General features: G+C 27.8%; 1 protein-coding gene and 1 long non-coding RNA gene across 2 annotated transcripts; one reads left to right on the top strand and one right to left on the bottom strand.

The window, feature by feature from the left end:
• Window positions 1–901: 901 nt before the first annotated feature.
• Window positions 902–21,693, top strand: LOC145312567 (uncharacterized). The gene is made up of 10 exons (XM_080151823.1): window positions 902–920; window positions 1,083–1,204; window positions 3,548–3,616; window positions 3,789–3,871; window positions 7,682–7,766; window positions 7,990–8,094; window positions 15,623–15,878; window positions 16,398–16,549; window positions 19,888–20,794; window positions 21,060–21,693. Exons 1-6 carry the CDS (start codon window positions 902–904, stop codon window positions 7,993–7,995), a joined length of 384 nt encoding a protein of 127 aa, XP_080007949.1. The 3' UTR covers window positions 7,996–8,094; window positions 15,623–15,878; window positions 16,398–16,549; window positions 19,888–20,794; window positions 21,060–21,693.
• Window positions 9,359–10,697, bottom strand: LOC145312812 (uncharacterized). Its single transcript, XR_013877130.1, has 3 exons — window positions 10,638–10,697; window positions 10,320–10,449; window positions 9,359–10,101 (listed from the first exon to the last, which is right to left on the bottom strand). It is a non-coding gene; the product is annotated as an uncharacterized LOC145312812 (long non-coding RNA).
• Window positions 21,694–22,378: the final 685 nt, after the last annotated feature.

Raw genomic sequence — 22,378 nt, 5'->3', positions numbered from 1 at the left:
ATTCCAAGTGCTAGAACACTTGTATTTATTTTAGTTTATACTTTACTTTAAAGCCCTAAGAATAAAAGAGAACTTAGAAATATTTTAGCTTACATTCTCCTTAAAGATTCCAAATGTTAAACACTTGTATTTATTTTCTAGTTTAAACTTTACCTTAGAGTCTTAAGCATACATAAAAACTTAGAAACAATTTCAATTTAAATTTTTCTTAAAGCTTAAAATACCAAAAGACTTGGTATAAATATAATATTCTAAATCTAAGGGCATAGTCTTTAAGTAGTATTCATTTCATACAGTATATGTTCTGGTTATATTTACCAGGTATCTTATCCATTGTAATAATATTTCTAATTAGTATATACTTGTGTGCTTGAATATTTTACCTTTTGTGGTATATATATTTTACTTTCTAATCAGATATTTGTTTTGTATAACTGTAAGAAGTAAAATAAAAGAAAAGAAAACTTAATCAAATTTTACCTTTGTTGATTTATTCATTTATTTCTTTTTCTCTACTAGTACATAGTGGTACATTCTTGTATTTTCTTATCCACTTTAAACTTGGTAAAAACTTGAAATTTGCTTTGATCTGTTTGTTTGGTCTGTACTGCACCTCTCCCGTTTCCGAGCCGCCTTATTTAACACCTTAATAAAAAAGAGAATATTAGAAAATTACAGTCTTAAAACTTTTGTGGCAGGGAAGTTTTTGTTTACACCTAAGGACTTTTTTTTCTTGCTACTCAGGGATAATATATCACTGAACCAACAAGCTACTTAACTAACAACTAAAGTCTAAAGAGAAATTATCTAATAACACCTTAACATAAATTTTTCTTTTCTCTGAGTAGAAATCAAATAGAGTTTTTTTATCTTGCTTGATAAAGGACCTTTTCGCTTTTACATGTGGTGCACGTTTCCGGGTTTGGAATAGAGATTGCATTTGACCTAACCTAACTTTTTACTCTACAGAAAACCTGCTCTTTTCTTCCTGGCCAGTTGTAAAAGACACTTTGAACCTAATTTTTTTTGTGTGTGTGTGTTATTTTGCTTTGCATGCTTTATATTTTCTTTTTCTATTTAAGAACATTTTTCAGGATCCTGCTTTCTACATCAACATTTCTACATTCTACCTGCTAGCTACATCAACAATTCTGCATTCTACCTGATAGCTACATCAACATTTCTACATTCTAAGAAGCATCAGGTCATTGTCAATAGAAATAAAATTTTGACATAAAAAGTTTATTTTTCATTTCTAACTTAAACTTTTCCCCTTGAGACTCAATGCTCATACTTTTAGTACAAAACAGCTACTAATTTTTCTCTTTGAGTATATTCACATTTTCTATATTAAGGACTATTTTACTCTTTGCGCAAATTATTTTAAAGATCTGTCTCTACTTATATAAAATTTTTATCTACCTTAGGCTTCTACCTTAAGTGTATAAACATTTGAAATTTCTAACTGCCTTAAGCTTCTACCTTAAGTGTATAAACATTTGACATTTTTTATCTACCTTAAGCTTCTACCTTTAAGTGTATGAATAATTTGAATATTTTATCTACCTTAAGCTTCTACCTTAAGTGTATGAGATTTTAACAAGTCCCCTTTTATTTTAACCTCAGTGTCTAAACTATTTGTCTTTTAAGTCTTTTCTTTGAGTGTTTAACATTTTAACACATCTTATGCATTGAAGTTTTTTTTACAACAAAATAACCTCGTGTATTTAAAGCTTTTATACTTAACTAGACTTACTTCAATCTTTTCTCTATATTTTGCATAAATTACTTTACCTTCCCTTTTATTGAGATATTAAAGTTTTTATACATATTTTAAATATTTACACTACAAATATTTTATAAAGACATAAAATAACCTATCTCTCTTCTTTATAAGACACATTCTCTAGACTTCTATTTTTGGATTTTTTGACGTCATTATATTCCCGTTTTCTAAATACTTTCGGGCAAAATCCTTTAGCGCTTATTTTTATCTTTTCTTTGATTATATACAGGCCTTTTATATCACGTTTTAGGGACTTTTAACGTGCTTTATTGTTAATAAGGACTTTTAACCCTTATTTAATAATACTTACTTAATACAGATCTTATAGTCCGTCTTTATTGCTTCTACCTATAAAACTTATAGTCTGTCTTTATTGCTTCTACCAGTAAAGTTTATAATCCACTTTTATTGCTTCTACCAATAACGCTTATAGTTCGTCTTTATTGCTTCTACCAATAAAGTTTTTATTGCTAGCATATTTTTTTCTACCTAACTTAGTTACTGTGCACAGTCATTTCTATTCTATACATAGTTATTTAGTTTAATACTTTGTCATTCCTTTATAGACACTCTTGACTAAATACTTTTAAATTTGCTCACCCCCTTAAATTCTATCTATCTTCTATATCATTGCGTCCACTTAGTTCTTGTATTTTATTTTTTTTTCCTCCCATACTTTCAGCTCTACTAAGTTCAAATTATTGTACGAGGTTGCGTGAATTTTATTGACATTACAAACTTTGGTAATTTCTTCTCTTTTATAATTGACATAAACAATGAAATCAATGAAATTTCCTCGCAGTAAATCACAAGACAGAACTTTTGCTGAAGCACTTGCTGAAAAATTGAATACTGAACAGCTTAAACGTAAATCTTTTTATAATTCTACTTCAGATTTACATGACAATGAAGAAATTGAGCATCCATTTTCAAATTGAACAATCAGATTCCATGAAACATGATGAATATGATGAATTCTTACTTAAAATTAAACAAGACTCCAGATCTTATAAATTACTGAAAACATATTTGGGGTGAATATCTCATCCATACTGCATATATTGTAGAACTTGCTAGGAAAAGCAAAAATCCACTTGGGAAAGCTTTTTTGATGATACTGTGAATGATTATATCACTTTTCTGAAAGAACATGAAGCAAATAAATACTTCTTCTTTTAATATTGATGCATCAATTAAAGCAACTATTCATGAAAACATGATTCAACAACACAATGAAGTTTTTGATCAACAAACAAAAGTTTTTCTGCTGCCTCCATTCCCAGAAAACAACGATTCTCCTGTATTTTCTGATCATAAATTGAGCCTTATTAATAACACTTTTCCTGTCCGTCAAAAATTTTCTGGAAAAGTTAATCCTTCTATAACAGATTTCTTAAGAAATATAAAAAAATGCACAATTGCAATGCCAACTAACTGAGTCCCAGTTTGCGTCTGTTTTTTTTCGCTGTTTTACTGGTCCGCCATATGTGCTGGTTAGTAATGCTATAGATGGTAACCTAACAATTAACGAAATTATTTCATCTCTTTTCATAAAGTATGATAAAAGGATAAAGCCTGAAGATTGCTATGAAGTCTGAGCTCTGAGGTCTCTACGCAAGATTGCTACTGCTATAGATCTCAATTACAAAAAAAACATTATATAACAGTGGACATAATATTTTTAACTTGTCAAACTTTCCTCTCAAAGAAAATCGATCAAGCCTAATACAAATTTCATACGTTCTGGCAACAAAGTTTTAGAGGTTTCAGCTTTTCGCAGTTTTCAAATTAAAGAAGTTACACCACACACTAGAACTTAATCAATATGAGGTACAATTTTTTTTAAAAAACATACAACAGATATAAATTACATTTGTTGTAAAATAGAATCGAAAACTATACGTGCAAACATCATTTTGCTTGCAATTACATTTATTACAAGTTCTGTTAGTATTTATATTCATATGACTAAATTTGATGTTATTAACATATTTTACTCTAGGTTGCTACAATCACACACAATTACAACGGCATTAGACATCCTTACAGAAGCATACAAAATTTGAATTCTTGGCTACAAAACAGGTAAACATAAATATTCTTTATTAAATTTCTAAATTAAGGCTCCCCTTACAAGCCCATATATTACACATCTATCCCAGTGGGATTGAAAAATTTTAATATAACTTCAAGTATATTGTTATGACAATAAAATTTAATTATGATCCCTTTGAGAAATGAGAATTTTCATAAACTAAGATGCTACTGTTAGGACATAATTCACTTTAATTTATTGATACTAACCTTGGGCCCTCACTGAACATGTATTGCTTAATATCTATCTTATAATGAATATTCCCAAAAAACGTAAAGTTACAACTGTTTTACACTACAAAATGCTACTTTTTTTTCAAAATAAACATTTTTTGGGGGGATTCCCACCTTTATGATAAAGATAGCCATATTTTCAAACATCTACCTCCCAACTAGTTTCATTGTTCAAGTTTATATAATTTTACCAAAATGCAGTTTAGGAATATTGATACAAAATCTCTTTTTTTTTCCTTTAAATGATACATGTCCATCATCGATGATTGGGTGGTTGAAGTTCAGGTTCACAGATATGGATATTATAGATGTTTTCAAACCTGTCTTATCCCTGCCCTATTTTATTTGTACATGACATACTTCTAGGATGAAGGAAGATTGAATTATCTAGAAATTCTTAAAACTTGTTCTCCCCCCTCTCTTTTTCGTTTCCCCAAAATTTGCGTAATATTGATAGTCAACGAGTGTTTATACAAATGCGCCAATTTTACATTTTTTAAATAAAAAAAATGACATCTGTTTGATTTTCCAATGCAATTATGTTACTTTTTAAGGTACAGGGAAGGTTTTTAACTAATTTAAGAGCGTATCTAAACCATCCTAATTTAAAATCCCTCCTTTTTTTTTCTTTAATATTCCTTATTAAAACTCAACTTTAAAAAGTAGAGGGGCAGTGGACTTATCCCCCTCCCACCTTAAGAACACCTAGAGGCTTCTGGTGGGCGTTGGCCCTAATCTTTCTCAAAATAAAAGCTATGTCTTGCATTTTTTTTTTCAATTAGGGGTTTGATCACAAATTGCATATGGTAAACATATTTTTATTTAGTTGTTAGCCTGATAAGATAAAAGTTATGCTTGAAAATTGTTTTCATAGCTATTATTATATATTGCATTTTTAAAACTTAAAAAAGAAACATGAAAACTGAGATCAAAATTTGCGTAGCTTTTGTACTCATACTAGCATACTCATGCTATCAAATACTGGAAAGTACAAATTTTCTGAATTTATTTTTATAAAATTCACAGGAAATTGTCTATAATACGATGCTATACTTTATTTATCCATATTGTTGAGCAATGGTTCTTATCCTAAGATTCTTAATTAGTTCTAGAGCAATACTGAACGTTTCAAATAAGATACAAATGAGGCTTAAATTTGTTTATAACTATCAATTTTTTTTGCATTTTACACACAATGCGTACATTAAAATTTGAAATCTGCTTCGTTTTCAAAATTTTTATTTTTTGGACTTTTTAAAGAAGAAATCAACTACTTGTTTGAGAAATTCATATTTAAGCAAATATACTTTCTTTTCAACCTATTTCATAAACTTTTGCACAACGTAAAAGTTAAATATAGTTGAATTGACAACCATTACAAGTAATACAATTTTAACAAAATTCTAATTAATTGCATCTCAATATAGAAAAATGAAACAACTTTTAGGGCAGTTTTAGTAAAAGTTCAATATATCTCAAAAGATCTGGAAAGATCTTCGTTCCCTGAATAATCAGGGAAAAGAGATAAACATAATAATGCAAATAATTTTATAAACTACTATAATTTCGATTTTACTCTGTGAAACCGTACTAAAAATTGCTGATTCTAAATTACTCCCCCCCCTTTTTTCACGATTTTTAGAATAAACTACTTTATTGTTCTTCAGAAAGGAGACAAACATACGACTTTTAAATATCAAGAATTTTTTATAATCTTTTTTTACCTCGCATTTTCAGGAATTCCCTGCATTGTTACATAAAAGATATGTACTTTTACTAATATTTTATATCCCAATGGAGACAACTTCCTTTCTGTATATTTAATTTTGAAAACTCTCTTTTATGTAATTGATGACCATGAAACATAAAAAACTTGTATTGAGATGTTCCTACCAACCCGTAGAAAAAACACTTCTACCTAAAAACTTTTTTTAAATGAAATTAGTTTTTCCCCTTTTACACTTTAATAACTTAGTAACTTTTCACCCATAAGATATCAAAATATTAATACTCAAGGTCTATTTTGTATAATCTTACTGGATGAAAATTAGAGCAAACCTTAAGAACACGAAAAATTTGTAAGTTGGGATACATATATGCATTTGCTAATATGCCAAAAGCGACTAGTACTCTTGCGTCTCAGTAAAGGGCCGAAAGATTATTAAACCTTTTTGATGCATTGACATAAAACTGTAAAAATGTCGACCCTTATGCTTGAAACTATACTTCTGTTAATAGTTTTTTGCAGTGTCAATTTTTTGCAACGAAAAAACTCTGCTAAAATTAAATATAATAATATTTTGGTGCCGTTAGAAAAGATATTCTAAGATTTGCACTTACTTAATTACATAGCTTTCTACTTTCCTAAAATAATTTGTACTACCCAATCAATTTTATTTAACCTCTTTAATTTTTCTCCTTGCAAGAATTTTTTTTGTATATCATTATATTTTTTTCTTCTCTACAAAAACTTTTTCTAATGCTATTATAAACATAACAGTATAAATTATTTCGAATTTTCCCTACTTCTGCTACAAACCTTAAAATTTTTATCAGAGAATGTTTCTTAAAATGATTTTCAAAACTTATGTCTTCCTCCGACATTTTTACTAAAATGTACAATTTTATTTACATTGAATAATTTACATACAACTCCTTTAATTTTATGCCGTCCATGAACCTACTCACCTTACTTTGCAGGATTTATTGACAAATGTAAAATCACTATTTTTAAATCATTCCTTCTTATGTTTATCTCTATTGACTATATTTTGCTGAAGTAAATGGTAGACTTGCTTTCAAATCAACAATTTTGATATCAAGACAACATTCGAAACTTTATTTGGGCATTTTTCTTTTTATTGGGATGCAATATTACTAAATACTTATCAAAAGACATTCATGGATATTATCCACTTTCCCCTTAAAACATATATTACATTGTAAAACTAATGCAACCCTGCAATATTTGTGAACAAGTAGGCCAGTATTCATATTCTAACTGTTTCATGGAATTTTATATATTGACCTTACACACTTGAATGTAATTGTACTGGTTTTAGTTTCCCCAGACAACCTCCTTTTTAATTTTTTCTTTCTAAATATTTTTTTCATACATAACTTACTATACTATACATTCTTTGCTAATTTTAACTCCTTATGAAACATTTTTTTTACCAGGAACCTTTATGTTCAATTAGAGGCTTGTGTTACATAAATTAAAGGAATAATAGTCAATTTAAAGATACCAATATTAATTTTAGCAAACGATTAGAAGTAAGATGTTCAATGATTTAAATTTTTATAAACGCCGAACAATTTTGGTAGAACAGATTCTTATATCACTGACAAAAACTTTAATGTTTCAACATTTAGAAGGTCCTAACTCTAGTTTATGTTTATGTTTTTTTTAGGGATTTTCAATATTGACACACTTTGCCTTGTGTTTATATCAATAATTTAATAACTTATATTAAAGGAAATCTTTCTAGATAGTATTTTTATTGTCATAAAATAATTCAAGATCCCCTGACTATTAACAAAATAATGTATCTAACTTCTGTTCAGGTATACCCTCTCACAACTTAAAATTCTATTGAAGAAGATGGTACTTGGAACAGTTCCAGAAAGTATACTCACCTCAATAATAAAGGTAAACTCATCTTCATAAACTTTGAATACTTAAAATAACTGTTTAAATTTAATGATTTCAATTTCGAAAAAAAAAAACAGAGATTTTTAACAGACTGACTATTATATCTGCTTAAAATTTTATCACATAATTTCCTTGCCTACTGGTTTGCTTATACCCATTTTTTATTTTCTCAATGTGGTATTTACATATTTTAATACATTTATATTATTCTTTTTTTTAGGATTAACACATGAAGAATATAAAAGATACACCACTGTGTTATTCAAGACCATGTGGAGAAATTTTACTCACCACAACTCTAACTACCCCTAATACTATTTCACAGGTATATTAACTTCATTATTTGATATAAGTTAACAATCTAAACTGATTATTTACGATTAATTTAATACAACAATTCAAATGGATACCTTTCAGTTTTATAAACTTCATAAGTATAATTATTTACTAACTGCAGGATCATTACCGTCATTCATACTCTCTTTTCCCACCAGATATTAATTATTTTTCCAATTTAACTATAAAAATTTAGAATACTTTCATAATTACAGCACTACAATATGGTGCATAATTTTGTATTTCAATACAATTTTATTGGAAACTTCTCGAAATTTAGTTCCTAAATTGTAACAACCTACTGTTCTTGATTTTTCTTAAGCAGGCAACTACGAACCCAAATATTTTTTATTCTGAGACTTTTGCGCCAAAGATTTCGTAGGCAATAACAACCTCAATGTATTACCTTGATACTACTTCATAATTGAAATACATTTTGAAACTTGAAATTATATTCCCCCTTCAAATTAAATTGTACATGTCCATTTCTTAAACATGCTTAAAATATTTTTTCAACTATACTTTAAACTTTTGACAGCACATCCTACTACTTTATATTTTTTTTATTCTATCTTAGAATAAACATCTTTTCATATTCTATCCAAATTACTTTGAATTTTATAATACCTGCCTATATAACAGATATGCCTCCCCCACTCTAACAATACTTTATGAAATCTTATATTATTTTTATTTTCATTTCAGGAATACGTCTAACCTAGGCAGCATAGCTTAGATATTTTATTTTAAATCAATATGATAATAAAGTAACAACGTCTTTTCCTTTTTGACAGACAATTACTCTTAACATTAAAAAAAAAATTTTCCTGCACTTCTTATTTTCTAACAACACAACGTTTTTTTAGCTTATGTCTGTCTATTTGATACAGTTTAACTTTAAAGACTAAAAAAGACAAAGACTTACTTCATAGTAAACTATTTGTTTCTTATTTGGTTTTTCTTTTAAATCATATTTTAGTCTTACACCTAAAATTCCTATTACAGTACGAACCTTAACATCTATAGAGTAGTTTCGCTTTTTTTACAACAGACTTTAAATGTCTCCCTCATAAAATTGACAATATATAATCAAGCTTTTAAGAGTTTTATTTGACATGAATTTTCTTACTTTTCTTTTCTTTATACATATAATTTACATAATAATTTTGAAATATAGGTCTAAATTTTAACAAACTAAAACTACATAACAGATGATAATATTGTAACATTTTTTAAAAATACTTTTAATACTGTAATATATTAATTTCTAATCTGCTAAGTCTACTTTTGAAAATAGGCCTACATGAACTTCATATTTAAAAATTTAATATTTTTTCTCTTGAGGTGTTAAGATGATATCTTATAATTTTGACAATGGTCCTAAAGTTAAATACAAAATAAGCAAATTACTAAAAGATGATTGTTTTTAAATAAAATTAAGATTTTACTTTTATAAAAATAATGCGACAGAATAACGTTTATACATATGAATTTTCTGATTGAACTTTTTTGGAAAAAGGCCTAAAACCTGGAAATACCCATTCAGAAATTTTTGTATAATTACTTTTCTTTTATATTTCTCTAATGTTTTAAATTTTGAAAATGGATCTAAAATGAGCCAACATTTCTCCTAACCGCCTATATAATCAATTTTTTCTTCCATATAAAAATCTTTGGATATTATATAAAATAACTTCAAAATCATGGGTTTAAATATTCATCCTATATCAATAACATTTTAAATAACCTTGCATCAAAAACCCTTTAATATAAAATTGATCTTATACTTTCATTTATGTACGGGAAATATTTTATTTCTCACCTTTAAGATTCAATTCACTGTTAAAAACAAATCATTTTTGAGTTTTGGACAAACTAAACCGTATTTAGTCACTTTACACTCTGATAAATTTTAACACAGTTTCAGACTGTTCATATATAGCTCATGTACAATACTTTTATACAGCTTTGGATATACTTTGGACGGTTTAAAAACCTGAAAAAGAAATAAAGAATTAATTGCCTTTTACTTTACTTCTGCTTGCATCTATTATAATTTCTTATAAGCTTTATAAAGACAAAATTGTCAGACCAGTTCACATTGAAAAGTTGTGGACATTAATTTTACGGTGTCCTATTATTACAAAACTAGTTATTATAAACAAAGCATTGCAAAATAGAAAAATATAATGAAATAAGATATTAAAATCTTACATTGTGCAAGAGTTGGTAAAGCACGGGTCCATCCCAAGCAGCTTAATCTTTGAGTAATCCATGGCATTCTTCTCGGCTTGGTCCTGCTTGTGTCAGTGATTCAATATGCTGCACAGCATTCTCCATAGGCCTAAAGAATACATTATAAGCTAAAGCCATGAAACTTTCATTCTTCAAAAACGTATTTCTATATCATTAGGAACGTCCCTTTCTTTGATTATGAACAGAATAATCGTAATTATGAGCGTATTAGGAGCGTTTCATTTTATCTTTAATAGCCTTGACTCGTCAATACTATCAATATACATAACTTTTTACCTTTTATACATCACAGATTAGTATAAGATGTACATACATTTTTTACAGTGGAATTGGTCTGAAAATATAATTAGATATAAATACAAAATAAAACCTTGGAAACCTAATCGATTTACATTGTTAGGTCCTATTATTAAAATCATGATAAAATTGTACATACAAAGAAGGTTTGGTTGGTACAACTCCAACCTTTTAAAACCATCTAAGGACGTACATAATACAATAGAGATAAAACTATAGATTCTTTCTTCTCTAGGCTGCTTGATTTTCCTTTGCACATGATCCACTTGCTTGTTTAGAGGAAATCACAAAAATCCTTAAATAATATTTATTACATTTTAAAATAACCCCAGTTAATAAAAAAATTTCACATTATTGCAATTTATACCCAACAGTCCATTTTACAAGTAGTAAATTGCAAAGATTTTCTTATTAATAACTCATGTATTCATAAGGACATCTAATTTTGTTTGTTTCTCATTTGCTTGTTCTAAACCCATATGAGCGACGGCTTTTTCTGTTTTTTATCTTATGAAATATTTTTTGTCAGATTTTTTTTATATAAAAAGGCTTCCTTTATTGCATTAAAATCCATAACAGGTCTGTATAGGTGATAACAATTTATAAGTGAGCTTGAGTCTTCCAATGATACAGTGTTTAATACTCAAGCTGCCCTAATAAGCCTAATTAAAACTCTCATTGACCTAACCGATAGGACCTTTGTTCTATTTGAATATGGAATTACTTTCACTTCATTTTGATTTTTTGAAATACCTTGAAATATTTTATCTTTCTTGAATAAACGAAAATTATACAGCATAAAATGTTTAAAACAACTGTTTTTTTTTTAAGAATTTGATTGTTGTGACACTTCCATTGAGTTTTCAAATTTAACACTAACATTTTAAACATATCAGTTCTTTGATAATGTCAATTTAAAAACCAGTATAATTGGGAAATAATTGTAAATTCATTTAACTTATTGGATATTTACTTCTTTCTTTTCAGTAGTAATGGCAGGAATAAGTTGCTTTATTAGGTAATAGACACAAAAACAACATGTACTTATAGAAAATCAGCAGTAATGTCAAGCCTACTCTGGTAATACAAACTAGATACCTGCACAGCTCACGTTAAATCAATTTTAACTTTTATTTAAAAAAAAAAGAAAAGTTAGCTGTTATGTGCCCACAGCTAAGTACCCTCAATATTTAGTTTGCTCAAGCCGTTATTTGAAAAAAGGATACGTGTGAACTTAATTATGTAAATTACTATATAGTTTACATATCGAGATTCTTTGATAATTTCTGCAAGGTAAAGTTTACAAAATTATTTCCTACCTTTAATAAAAAAGTTTTTCCCTTTCCTCTATTACATAGAAAAATGACTAATATCTAACCAATTTTTCCCCCAATATTGCATTTTTACTTCCTGTTGAAAAATAAAGTTTTTCACGGATCATATAACTTTTTATGCAGAAATGAACACTTCTCTGTTATAACTATATCATTATCAAGTTCAGTATGGATTCATAAACTAAATACATCTCAAATGTTAATAATTGGACGGGATTCAGGTATTAAAATCATTAATTTGAATTAGAATGATTCTTTTATAAAAACTTTTGACCTTTCACTTTCAATTTTTTCCCCCATATTAATAATCAATACTAATAAATAACTTTAAAACTATCGTTCTGAAACCAATATCTTTTTTTGCTCAAATAGTTAATTGTATTAGGTTTACTTCAACTACACTTTTCCAGTAGAAGCTATTCACAGTCACTTACCCGACAGAAATACATAATGTTAGCCTTTTTATATATATTTTGATTTTATAATAACATCTAATTAAAGGCCCCATTGATGTCTAACTTCAGTTTTATATGAAATTTCAGTATAAAAGAACTAACATATCACCATTTTTTTCCCCCTTAGATTGCATGACCAATTTTAATAGCAAGCCCATTTTTTCGTTGGTTTCTACTCAATCTATAGTTATGTCAAAGCTTCAGTTTTCCTTAATTTCAACTTAAATATATTTTATCTTTAGGTAAACATTATATTTATATTTCACAATTTACTAAAAATTTACATACTTTTTCTTTCTACACTATTTAATATACAAAATTAAACAGACACAAAAAATTTCATTCCAAGTAATTCAATAAATTTTTTCGCATGAATATGGGCTTAATTTCAAGCATGCAACTTATTTTTCTATTCTACTAGCTCCTTTCTTCATATTTTATACTAAGTCTATAATGCCTCATTTTTCCAATAATGATATTGTGGATATGTTAAACTATAACCATATATGATTACTAAACTTAAAATACCTATAATTAATCCCTGACCAATATTCTGCATAAATGTATAAATTTACCTCCCTCCAATAATTACTGAATTGACTAATATCCATATGCTTTTTACTCAGCGAATATGTTAATATCCCACACCATTGGTTACTTCCAAAGACCCAATTAAGGTCAGCACGAATACAATTGAATTGGAAAAGATGATCCTTCCAACTATTTTTCCTTTTTCAGCCTCCACGTGCTTCCATTTATTAACAACTGAATGAATATTTGTTTTCCAACCTTTTAGGATAATTTTAAGTGCTCAAACTGGGTTTTTAATATTCTAGATACTTAATTTATTAGGCTAGTATCTCTATTTTTGTTTTCTTCCTATCGTGTTTAGTAATTTAATAAATATTTAGACATTTTTTTCCCCTTCTATCCTCAAATTTGGGCCTTACACGAAATTTTTTTTATCTATTACATTATACTTTTTCTTATATAACAGTAAACAAATGTATAAAATTTGAATTTTCCGTCTACCTTTGCTATGTCTCAACATTTTATTTTCTCTATCACTCATTTCTCTCTGCGACAATAAAGAATGAATATTGAACAATAATTTTAATAATATATTAACTAATTTGTGCCATACCTATTGCCGACAAACAACTTAAAGGCCCTAATGTCAATATTTATTTTCCTTGCTTTTGAATTAAAGTTGGAAAATGTTTTATATGTTTCAAATTAAAAGATTAACAAGCTAACTTTTGACTTTTCACAAATAATTATAAGTATAAATGTTTAAGTTCTTGCCCCTTAACTTTATTAAACTTATATTATAGATAGACATCACAATAATACAGTGATCATAATCCTATTTTACTATTGATTTACCAACCAATTTATTCAATCCATAATTATAAATTTTTGCAGTTTTTTTTATGACAGTTTTCCCATTTTACCTAACCTTATAACTTATAAATAGAATCTTTTCTATTCACAATAATTTTTCTCCTTATCCTATTATAAAAAGACCGCTACTTTTTGTTAACTCTATATTAAGAAAACAAAATAAATTGAAATAGTAATCATAAGGACTACTGCTATTGTTTTATTCATTTTTAGCTACATTTTAACTTTATTAATATTCTACACTTACAGAAAATTTCGAAGCTCTGTCCAACAAGTACAATCATATCTTTTTTTTCTCTCCTTTGAATGATATTGTAGTTATTTTATAACAGATAGCTAAATATTAATTCATAATTAAAACATCATTTTATCATTTTAAATTGATAGTACTTGCATTTTCCTTTTTATCTTTTCTTCCCCAAACAGAAAGGATGTTTCAACATAAACATTTCCCCTTTTGTCTGGTATTTTGGTAAACACTAGTATATATTATAAAAGGCTACAACTGCACTTATACTCCAAAAATTTTATTAGTTTTAGTAAAAATTGACTGCACTTATATACTTGATATTAATATTTTGCAATAAAATAAAATATCAATTCTCACCTAATATAAATACATCTTACAATTTTCTTAATTAACATTATGATGATAGCAAATACCATTATTTTTCCTCAATTCAATGTTTGTTTATCTTTTTGCTAAACCCACTCCCCTAAAGTTTAGAAATCATAATTTTGGAAATTTTAGAATCTTGAATAGTTTACACTTTCATGACAAGAATTGTCACTGTAAAAGATAACCATAACGGCTATATTTAAAATATTTTGTTATAGAAAATTGGAACCTCCTAAATTACTCTTTCAACATGATTAATTTTCAATGTACTCTTGGAACTTTTTCTTCTTTAGCCACATATAGTTATTTAGTAGTTTTGGCTTATACTTCTACTAAATCTAACAAAACAATAATTTTTGTTTAAATGAAATTACATTGACTACATGATCGTAAACAGATCATACTAAACTCTCTAAACTAATGGTATATCCAGCCAAAGACACTTTCTTTACTTGTATTTTTTTTCTTATGCACCTCCTTTATTAAATAATATCTTATTATATGATTTTTCATGATATGACTACTAATATCTACATCTATTTCTTAATTTTATTTCACATCCGGTAGCTTATTAGTTTTTTTTTCTCTTTTTTTTTAGGAGAGAGGGGTGTGTATTAGTTTTGCAAACTAAATTTTACCCAACAATACTTGTTAAACTAATTTGAGTTTAAAAATTAATGGTTACATTCACAAATTACATTGTCTATAACTTTAAAATCAAAATAGAATAAATTTAAATTGGCATCAATATATTACATGCTGAGCAACAAAGCTTTATGGTCATTTTAAACTAGTATCAATCATTTTATGAAACTAACAATCTATCTTCTTGGCTTTAACTAGACAATATGATAACATAATAACTATCAATAATTATTAACTTATCTATTAAGCAGCAATAAATTTCTTAAATTTAAAATCATTTCAAAATAAGATAAATCCAAAGATTTCTTTTCAACTAGTAAAAGATAAAATTACAGTTTTGTTTTAGACAAAAGAAAATAGATAATAAACCTCTAAACAGAAATAAAATAGATAATATTAACCATTACTTTTTTCCAGAGTAAAACATTTAATGATATAAAAACTTTTGATTTTATAAACTTCCTTTTTTGAACCATAACTAATAATAATTGTTTTTTTTTTTTCTAGGAATTGCCAACTGTTTATAACCAACAGAGACAAATACACAAGTGACCAAATTAGTGTCAACCAACAGTTAAAGTTTTCCAGCCAAACGGAAGTATGTCTTCATCATATGAATGACATCAGCAAGAAAAAAGAGGATCTTAAAAACAATTTGGTACAACTGATATTACAACCAATACTTATGATGACTGCTCAATTAATACATCACACTGACCAAGAGTTCTGGCAAATGTCCTCGAAAGGCACAGCAGAAATAAAGGTATAAGAAATATTTTATATTTGTATGTGTAGTGTGTACATTTCACATTTAAAAACAATTAAAATTAAAAGAGAAAATATGCCTTAGTATTTATACAATGAAAATTATAGATTGATAAGTAGCCACATATGAATAGATATATATATATATATATACAAATGTGTTATTAAAAATAATTTTATCTAAATTATGCGATAAACAAAAATCATCAAATAATGTTGGTAAAATCTTTGAAACTTTTAATGAAAAGTATTATTACAAAATGCAGTGCACTACTTATAAGCTTTAGATCTGCATTCAATGTTAAACCATATATATATTAATCTATTTATTAAAGAAACTTTTATTTTTAACTTAACATAAATTTCTTTATCTCTATAAAAATAAAAACTCAGTTATTGCGAAATTTAAAAATACTAATGACATAAATTTTTGCAAAGAAAAACATATGACTTTCGTCTCACTCATTATAATAAGAAATTTTAAAATATTTAATTAATCATCCTTATTTTCAAACAGGTACACTCCAACATTTTAAAGAAGATATTCTCTATTTTAAGCAGTAATGACCATTTACAATTTCTGGTATGTGTTGACTTCAAGGAACCATAGAAGTCTCAGATCTTAAATCTGGAAGACATCCTACCATTGCAAGGACCAATCAACATCAGGTACGAACACAAATGTAGTGGCTTTAATCTCTTACATGTTTCTGAAAATTACTATGATAATTAGTAATATGCAAAACATCAAGGATATTCTCTTAAATATCAAACTATTCATTATTTAAGGTCAGGACTCTGGTTTTATTAAAATAAGCAACGAAACTCGATTCTTAAATTTTCGGATTAAACTTGAATATTACAGAAATATTATATGGCTTAATTCTACTTTAATTAAAATGTAATAATACAGTTTTAGAGGTATATCAACGAATAAATAAAACAATGCTATAGATCATAATTATACATAGTTGGCTATTAATGACTTGAAAGAACTTTTTATGAAACTTATTACATTTTAATATAAACACGCTTGTCTATACTGGGAAGTTACTATGCACCTGGACTTTTTTGGTAAAGTCTCTACCAAACTATTAAATCATTTCCACTCTCTGTAATACACAAGAAGCTTTATATATGTCTCACAATATGCTTTGTTTTGATTCCCCAAAAAAATTAAAATCAAAACATTAGAGGCCACGCTCAGTTGCATAGTTTTATTTTCCTTTCTGCAATCAATCAGTGACACTTCTAGGGTAGGAGAAAAAAAAGGAATAAAGATAAATCAAATCTGCACGTGAAAAACTAAAGTTTCCCCAAAAAGACAAGACTTGCTCATACTCTCTTTTCTGAAAATAATATACACTAGCTTTACTCATGATCTGGCTGCATGGATAAAACACTCCATCTGGGCTTATGTTATATCCCATCACTTCATTGTGCAGTTTTCTTAGTATGCAGTATTATTAGTTAGACAGATGTAGAATATCCTGATTCTTTTGATAATTTTGTGTACACCGTTGTTTGAAGAATGTCTATCTAGACATAAGATTTTTCTCTAATATCTATGGTAACAGTTGAGTTGCAATATACATCACTCTATTTATCAGTCCTTGTAAAAATAAAAGTTTTGTTAAAATCTTGCTCACCATTAAAAATTGAAACCTAATTTGTGTTTATAACCCAAGGTTTCTAGGATTTTGATTTTCTAGGATTTTTGTTATTCAGAACTTTTCAGATGATACTTAACAAACCACCAACCGCTCCTCCACCATACTAGAAAAACTTCATTTAATACATAACTTAGTGTGTTATTGTCTCTCTTTTTGACTGTAAAGTTCAGAGAATACGGACACCTTGTTCCTCCATGAATTCCTGTCTTTGACAAGTTTTTTTTTACTTCTTCCCATGTTAATTTTAAGTTAATTAGGTATTTCAGTGCTCTGCCTCCAGGTCATTTTTGGTCATCCCTGTTCTCACTTACCAGTGGTGGAATTCCATTTTCAGTACTTTTTGGAAACCTATTTTATCCCAGCCACCTTAGTCTTTTATATTTCATTTTCTGCTATTTCATTTCAATTGCACTTGGTTTTAGAATACAGCTCAACGTTTGATATGGTTTTAGAATACAGCTCAATGTTTGATATTTTGATTGGCCAGAATATTTTGCAAAATTCTTCTTAGGCAGCTATTGTGAAATCATTAAGTTGATTTGTTTAGTTTTCACAGTTCTCCAGCATTCAGCTCCATAAAGAAAAACTGATAACATCCCTAAAACCTTGTAACTATGATGTTAATAATAATTGACACTTTCAATCTATCAGATAAAAAAAGAAAGCTTTAATTTATCTTTTGTGGTCTAGCATCTAAATGAATCATTTACTCCATTATTTCTTTATAGTCCAGATTGATATCAATATCTGCTCCAAATCTCCTTAAACAAGAAAAGGTTTTCTTAATCAGTTACTTTTGTAAAATCATACCCACCATCAATATCTTCCACCTGGCTCTAGCTATAGATCTCTATGAAAGAATTAAATCTTTAGAGATTAGAGTTTTCATTTTTTGCAATAGCTGAACATTCATAGTAATCTTCAAATTTATTGAAACTGATATCTTGGTCATTTCAATTTTTTCTTTCAGTTCAGGATCCAGCTATTTGTACCTTCTTGCTATATCAAGAGAATGCAACGACTTGTTTTCCATATTTCCTTGTAAGCACTCCAACATGCCTAAATGACACACTCTTGAGTATGCTGTCCCCAAGTCATTTCTGGCAACCTTGTTTTTCATTTTCCTTTTTGTGGCTCCATACATTTTCCTAATCTACTTTCCAAATTCTGGGCAAAAATGTTGATATCAAATATTCAATCATTTTCTAGACATCCTTTAGCACTGGAATATATGCAATCAGCCAAGGTAAACAAATTAGATTAGCAAATCCCAGATGTGGTATAACACTTTATCCATAAAAATTCAAAGTACATATTTTGTTTTTATCATGATGGTATCTTGCGGTTTAACCAATAAACCATCTAGTTTTTCCAACCGTCTTTATAAAGTGTGTAACAGTTATGAGGTTGATGATATTTTACGCCTATTTTTTTTATATCAGGACCCAACACACTACCTTGTGGAATTCCTGAACTTACTTTTAATCTGACAAGATCCATTAGTACTAATCTGTTGTTTTCAAGATTGGAATCAAGCTTTACTCCATGTCAAGTGTTTTTCTTTGGATTATATTAGCTTACAATTTTTTATATCATTTTTCTTTACAATAGAGAAGTAATATGATTCCAATTAAAATAAAACATTTGTTGAGCTTGAGGCCACAATTGAATTTATATACACCAGAGAACAATTTTCTAGAATATTTTTTTTACTTTCTATAGCACTTTGATAAATAAGTCTTAAAGAAGTAGAGTTTTGGTAAAGACAACAATAAAAAAGTATTTAAACTTAAGAACAGAAACTATAATTTAAAAAAATAAAAGAACGCTACCCCACCTTCTTTTCCAAATACTTTTAGAGAGTAAAAATAAATAAAAACTTTTTTTATTTCAGATGCCCTGAAACAAAAATATATAATCTGCTACTTTTATATATATATATTTTTTCCTTTTCCTTTCTTTTAATCTAAAAGTAACAATATGTAATTGTACAATGTAAATAAGACAGAAAAAGTATGACTTTATTACATAAAAGATTTTCTAGCCAAATGCAATTAATATTTTACATAAACTTCAGAAGAAAAATACATTCTGCACAAAAAAAAAGAATGTAAACTTTTATATCTAAATTTAATAACTTTGTAAATTTTGTTAAACATAATTTCATTTGTAAATCTAAATCCATATCTAATAACTTTGTAGAATTTATGAAACATAATTTTATTTATAATTAACAGTAGTGTAATAATCATAAAAAACAATTGGACCAGAAGAAAAAGAAAATAGACACTTGAACAATTATAATAAGAAATTGCATAATCTTTCTATTTGTAGGATCAACTTATGATGTTTCAACCCACTGTTGATGTTAATGATCTCTCTTAAAGGATGGGAGATTGTGTGTGTTAGTTCTTGGCTCTGCTGCTGCTACTGATAGTGTTGCTGCTGTAGTAGAGGTGGATGTACAGCATTGACATAACCAACATAACATCCCTGAATGGAGTTTCCCTGTCCAGAACAACCAGATCTATCCTGGCACAGCTGAGATCTGGATACAGCATTTATACAGTTATAAGTACTGAGTTAATAAGACTGGTTACATGGTGGATAAATGCCCAAACTATGACAGTTCTCACACTACATCACAGCTATTCAACTTTCAATCTGACCAACCTCACAGTCAAGGATCTATGGGAAAAACCTGCAAAAACTGTCAGATTTCTAAATCTGGCAACATATGTTGATGATCTCAGTTAGAAGAACCTAAACTACAGAATGAGAGATGCTTTCACCTGAAAAACAAAATCATTAAAAAAAAAAAAAAAAAAAAAAATCATTGAGAAAACAGGATCCCAGAACAAATTCAAGTGGATTAGATTTATTCTTGATGATGCAATCTGTATATGAACTATCAAACATATACACTACTTACATATCACCACAGAGTGTATTGTCATTTTTCAGTGGCTTTCAGTTATGATTAGAACACAACTATGCACTATGGTTCAACAATCCTCATTAAATAAAAGTACACTTGAGTAAAAATTTTTTTTCACATAATATATTACCAAAAGTTTCCTGTGGATCCATAAGAATAATTGTTGAGGTATGTCTGCAACCTGGAGCCTGGAGATCCCTATAGTGTTTTGAAAAACAATCTTCAGCCCCATATAGCAGAACAGAGACAACCTTAAGACTTGATAGGTCTTGTAGACAGCCTAGCTTAAAGCTCACTATTGAGGTATGGCTTAAGAAAATTTTTTTTTAATTGTTTTTTTTCGTGACAATAGGGAGCATGTTAGGACGAAAATATGTCCTAAATAAGTGCAAGACAGAAAAAAGTATAGAGAAGCTATGCACCTAGCATAAAGAAAATTTTATGGCCTAACACTCCATATCACACACACGCTCAGGGGAATATTTCTTGGATAATACACAGGCAGAACTAGGTAAAGAAAAATCATAAGATGAAAATATTTACAAAAACTGAAAACTATTTTTTTCAGGATAAACACAGACATCCAACTACTACGCGAGAAAACAGAAACAAATAAGAACACTGAAAACAAGAAAAGAAAATCAAATACTCTAACATATATTCAACAATTGTATTACATAAGATATCTAGTGCTTTAGAAGCTTTTCATTTTATAGTCTTTTTACTATCATGACCTAAATTGAATCTAGATTTTACAAGCTAAAAGCTCTGATGTCATAGCCAGAATTTAGTATAAAAAGGGCAAATCTCAAGACTTTTGTATCAGTCTTGGGAAGATTGTTCACTACTCAGCTTCTAGCTCTAATCCAGGTTAGCATTATAATTTAGGTTCAATAAGGTTTTCTATTAGTAGAGTATAAAGGAGTTCTTAAGCAGATTTCATACTTTGCCATTTTCTTACTTGAGTTTTCTTTGAATTTTCTAAGTGTCATATCTCTCTTCTATTTTTCCTGAAACTTAGAAATATTTTAGCTTACATTCTCCTTAAAGATTCCAAGTGTTAAACACTTGTATTTATTTTTAGTTTATATTTTACCTTAAAGGCCTAAGTATAAAAAAGAACTTAGAAATATTTTGACACACATTCTCCTTAAAGATTCCAAGTGCTAGAACACTTGTATTTATTTTAGTTTATACTTTACTTTAAAGCCCTAAGAATAAAAGAGAACTTAGAAATATTTTAGCTTACATTCTCCTTAAAGATTCCAAATGTTAAACACTTGTATTTATTTTCTAGTTTAAACTTTACCTTAGAGTCTTAAGCATACATAAAAACTTAGAAACAATTTCAATTTAAATTTTTCTTAAAGCTTAAAATACCAAAAGACTTGGTATAAATATAATATTCTAAATCTAAGGGCATAGTCTTTAAGTAGTATTCATTTCATACAGTATATGTTCTGGTTATATTTACCAGGTATCTTATCCATTGTAATAATATTTCTAATTAGTATATACTTGTGTGCTTGAATATTTTACCTTTTGTGGTATATATATTTTACTTTCTAATCAGATATTTGTTTTGTATAACTGTAAGAAGTAAAATAAAAGAAAAGAAAACTTAATCAAATTTTACCTTTGTTGATTTATTCATTTATTTCTTTTTCTCTACTAGTACATAGTGGTACATTCTTGTATTTTCTTATCCACTTTAAACTTGGTAAAAACTTGAAATTTGCTTTGATCTGTTTGTTTGGTCTGTACTGCACCTCTCCCGTTTCCGAGCCGCCTTATTTAACACCTTAATAAAAAAGAGAATATTAGAAAATTACAGTCTTAAAACTTTTGTGGCAGGGAAGTTTTTGTTTACACCTAAGGACTTTTTTT

This window comes from Acartia tonsa, chromosome 2, assembly GCF_053477335.1.
Source record: "Acartia tonsa isolate MP-2025a chromosome 2, ASM5347733v1, whole genome shotgun sequence".
Lineage (NCBI taxonomy): Eukaryota > Metazoa > Arthropoda > Copepoda > Calanoida > Acartiidae > Acartia > Acartia tonsa.
Note: the sequence above shows the minus strand (reverse complement) of the source record. Positions and strands in the feature narration are given on the sequence as shown.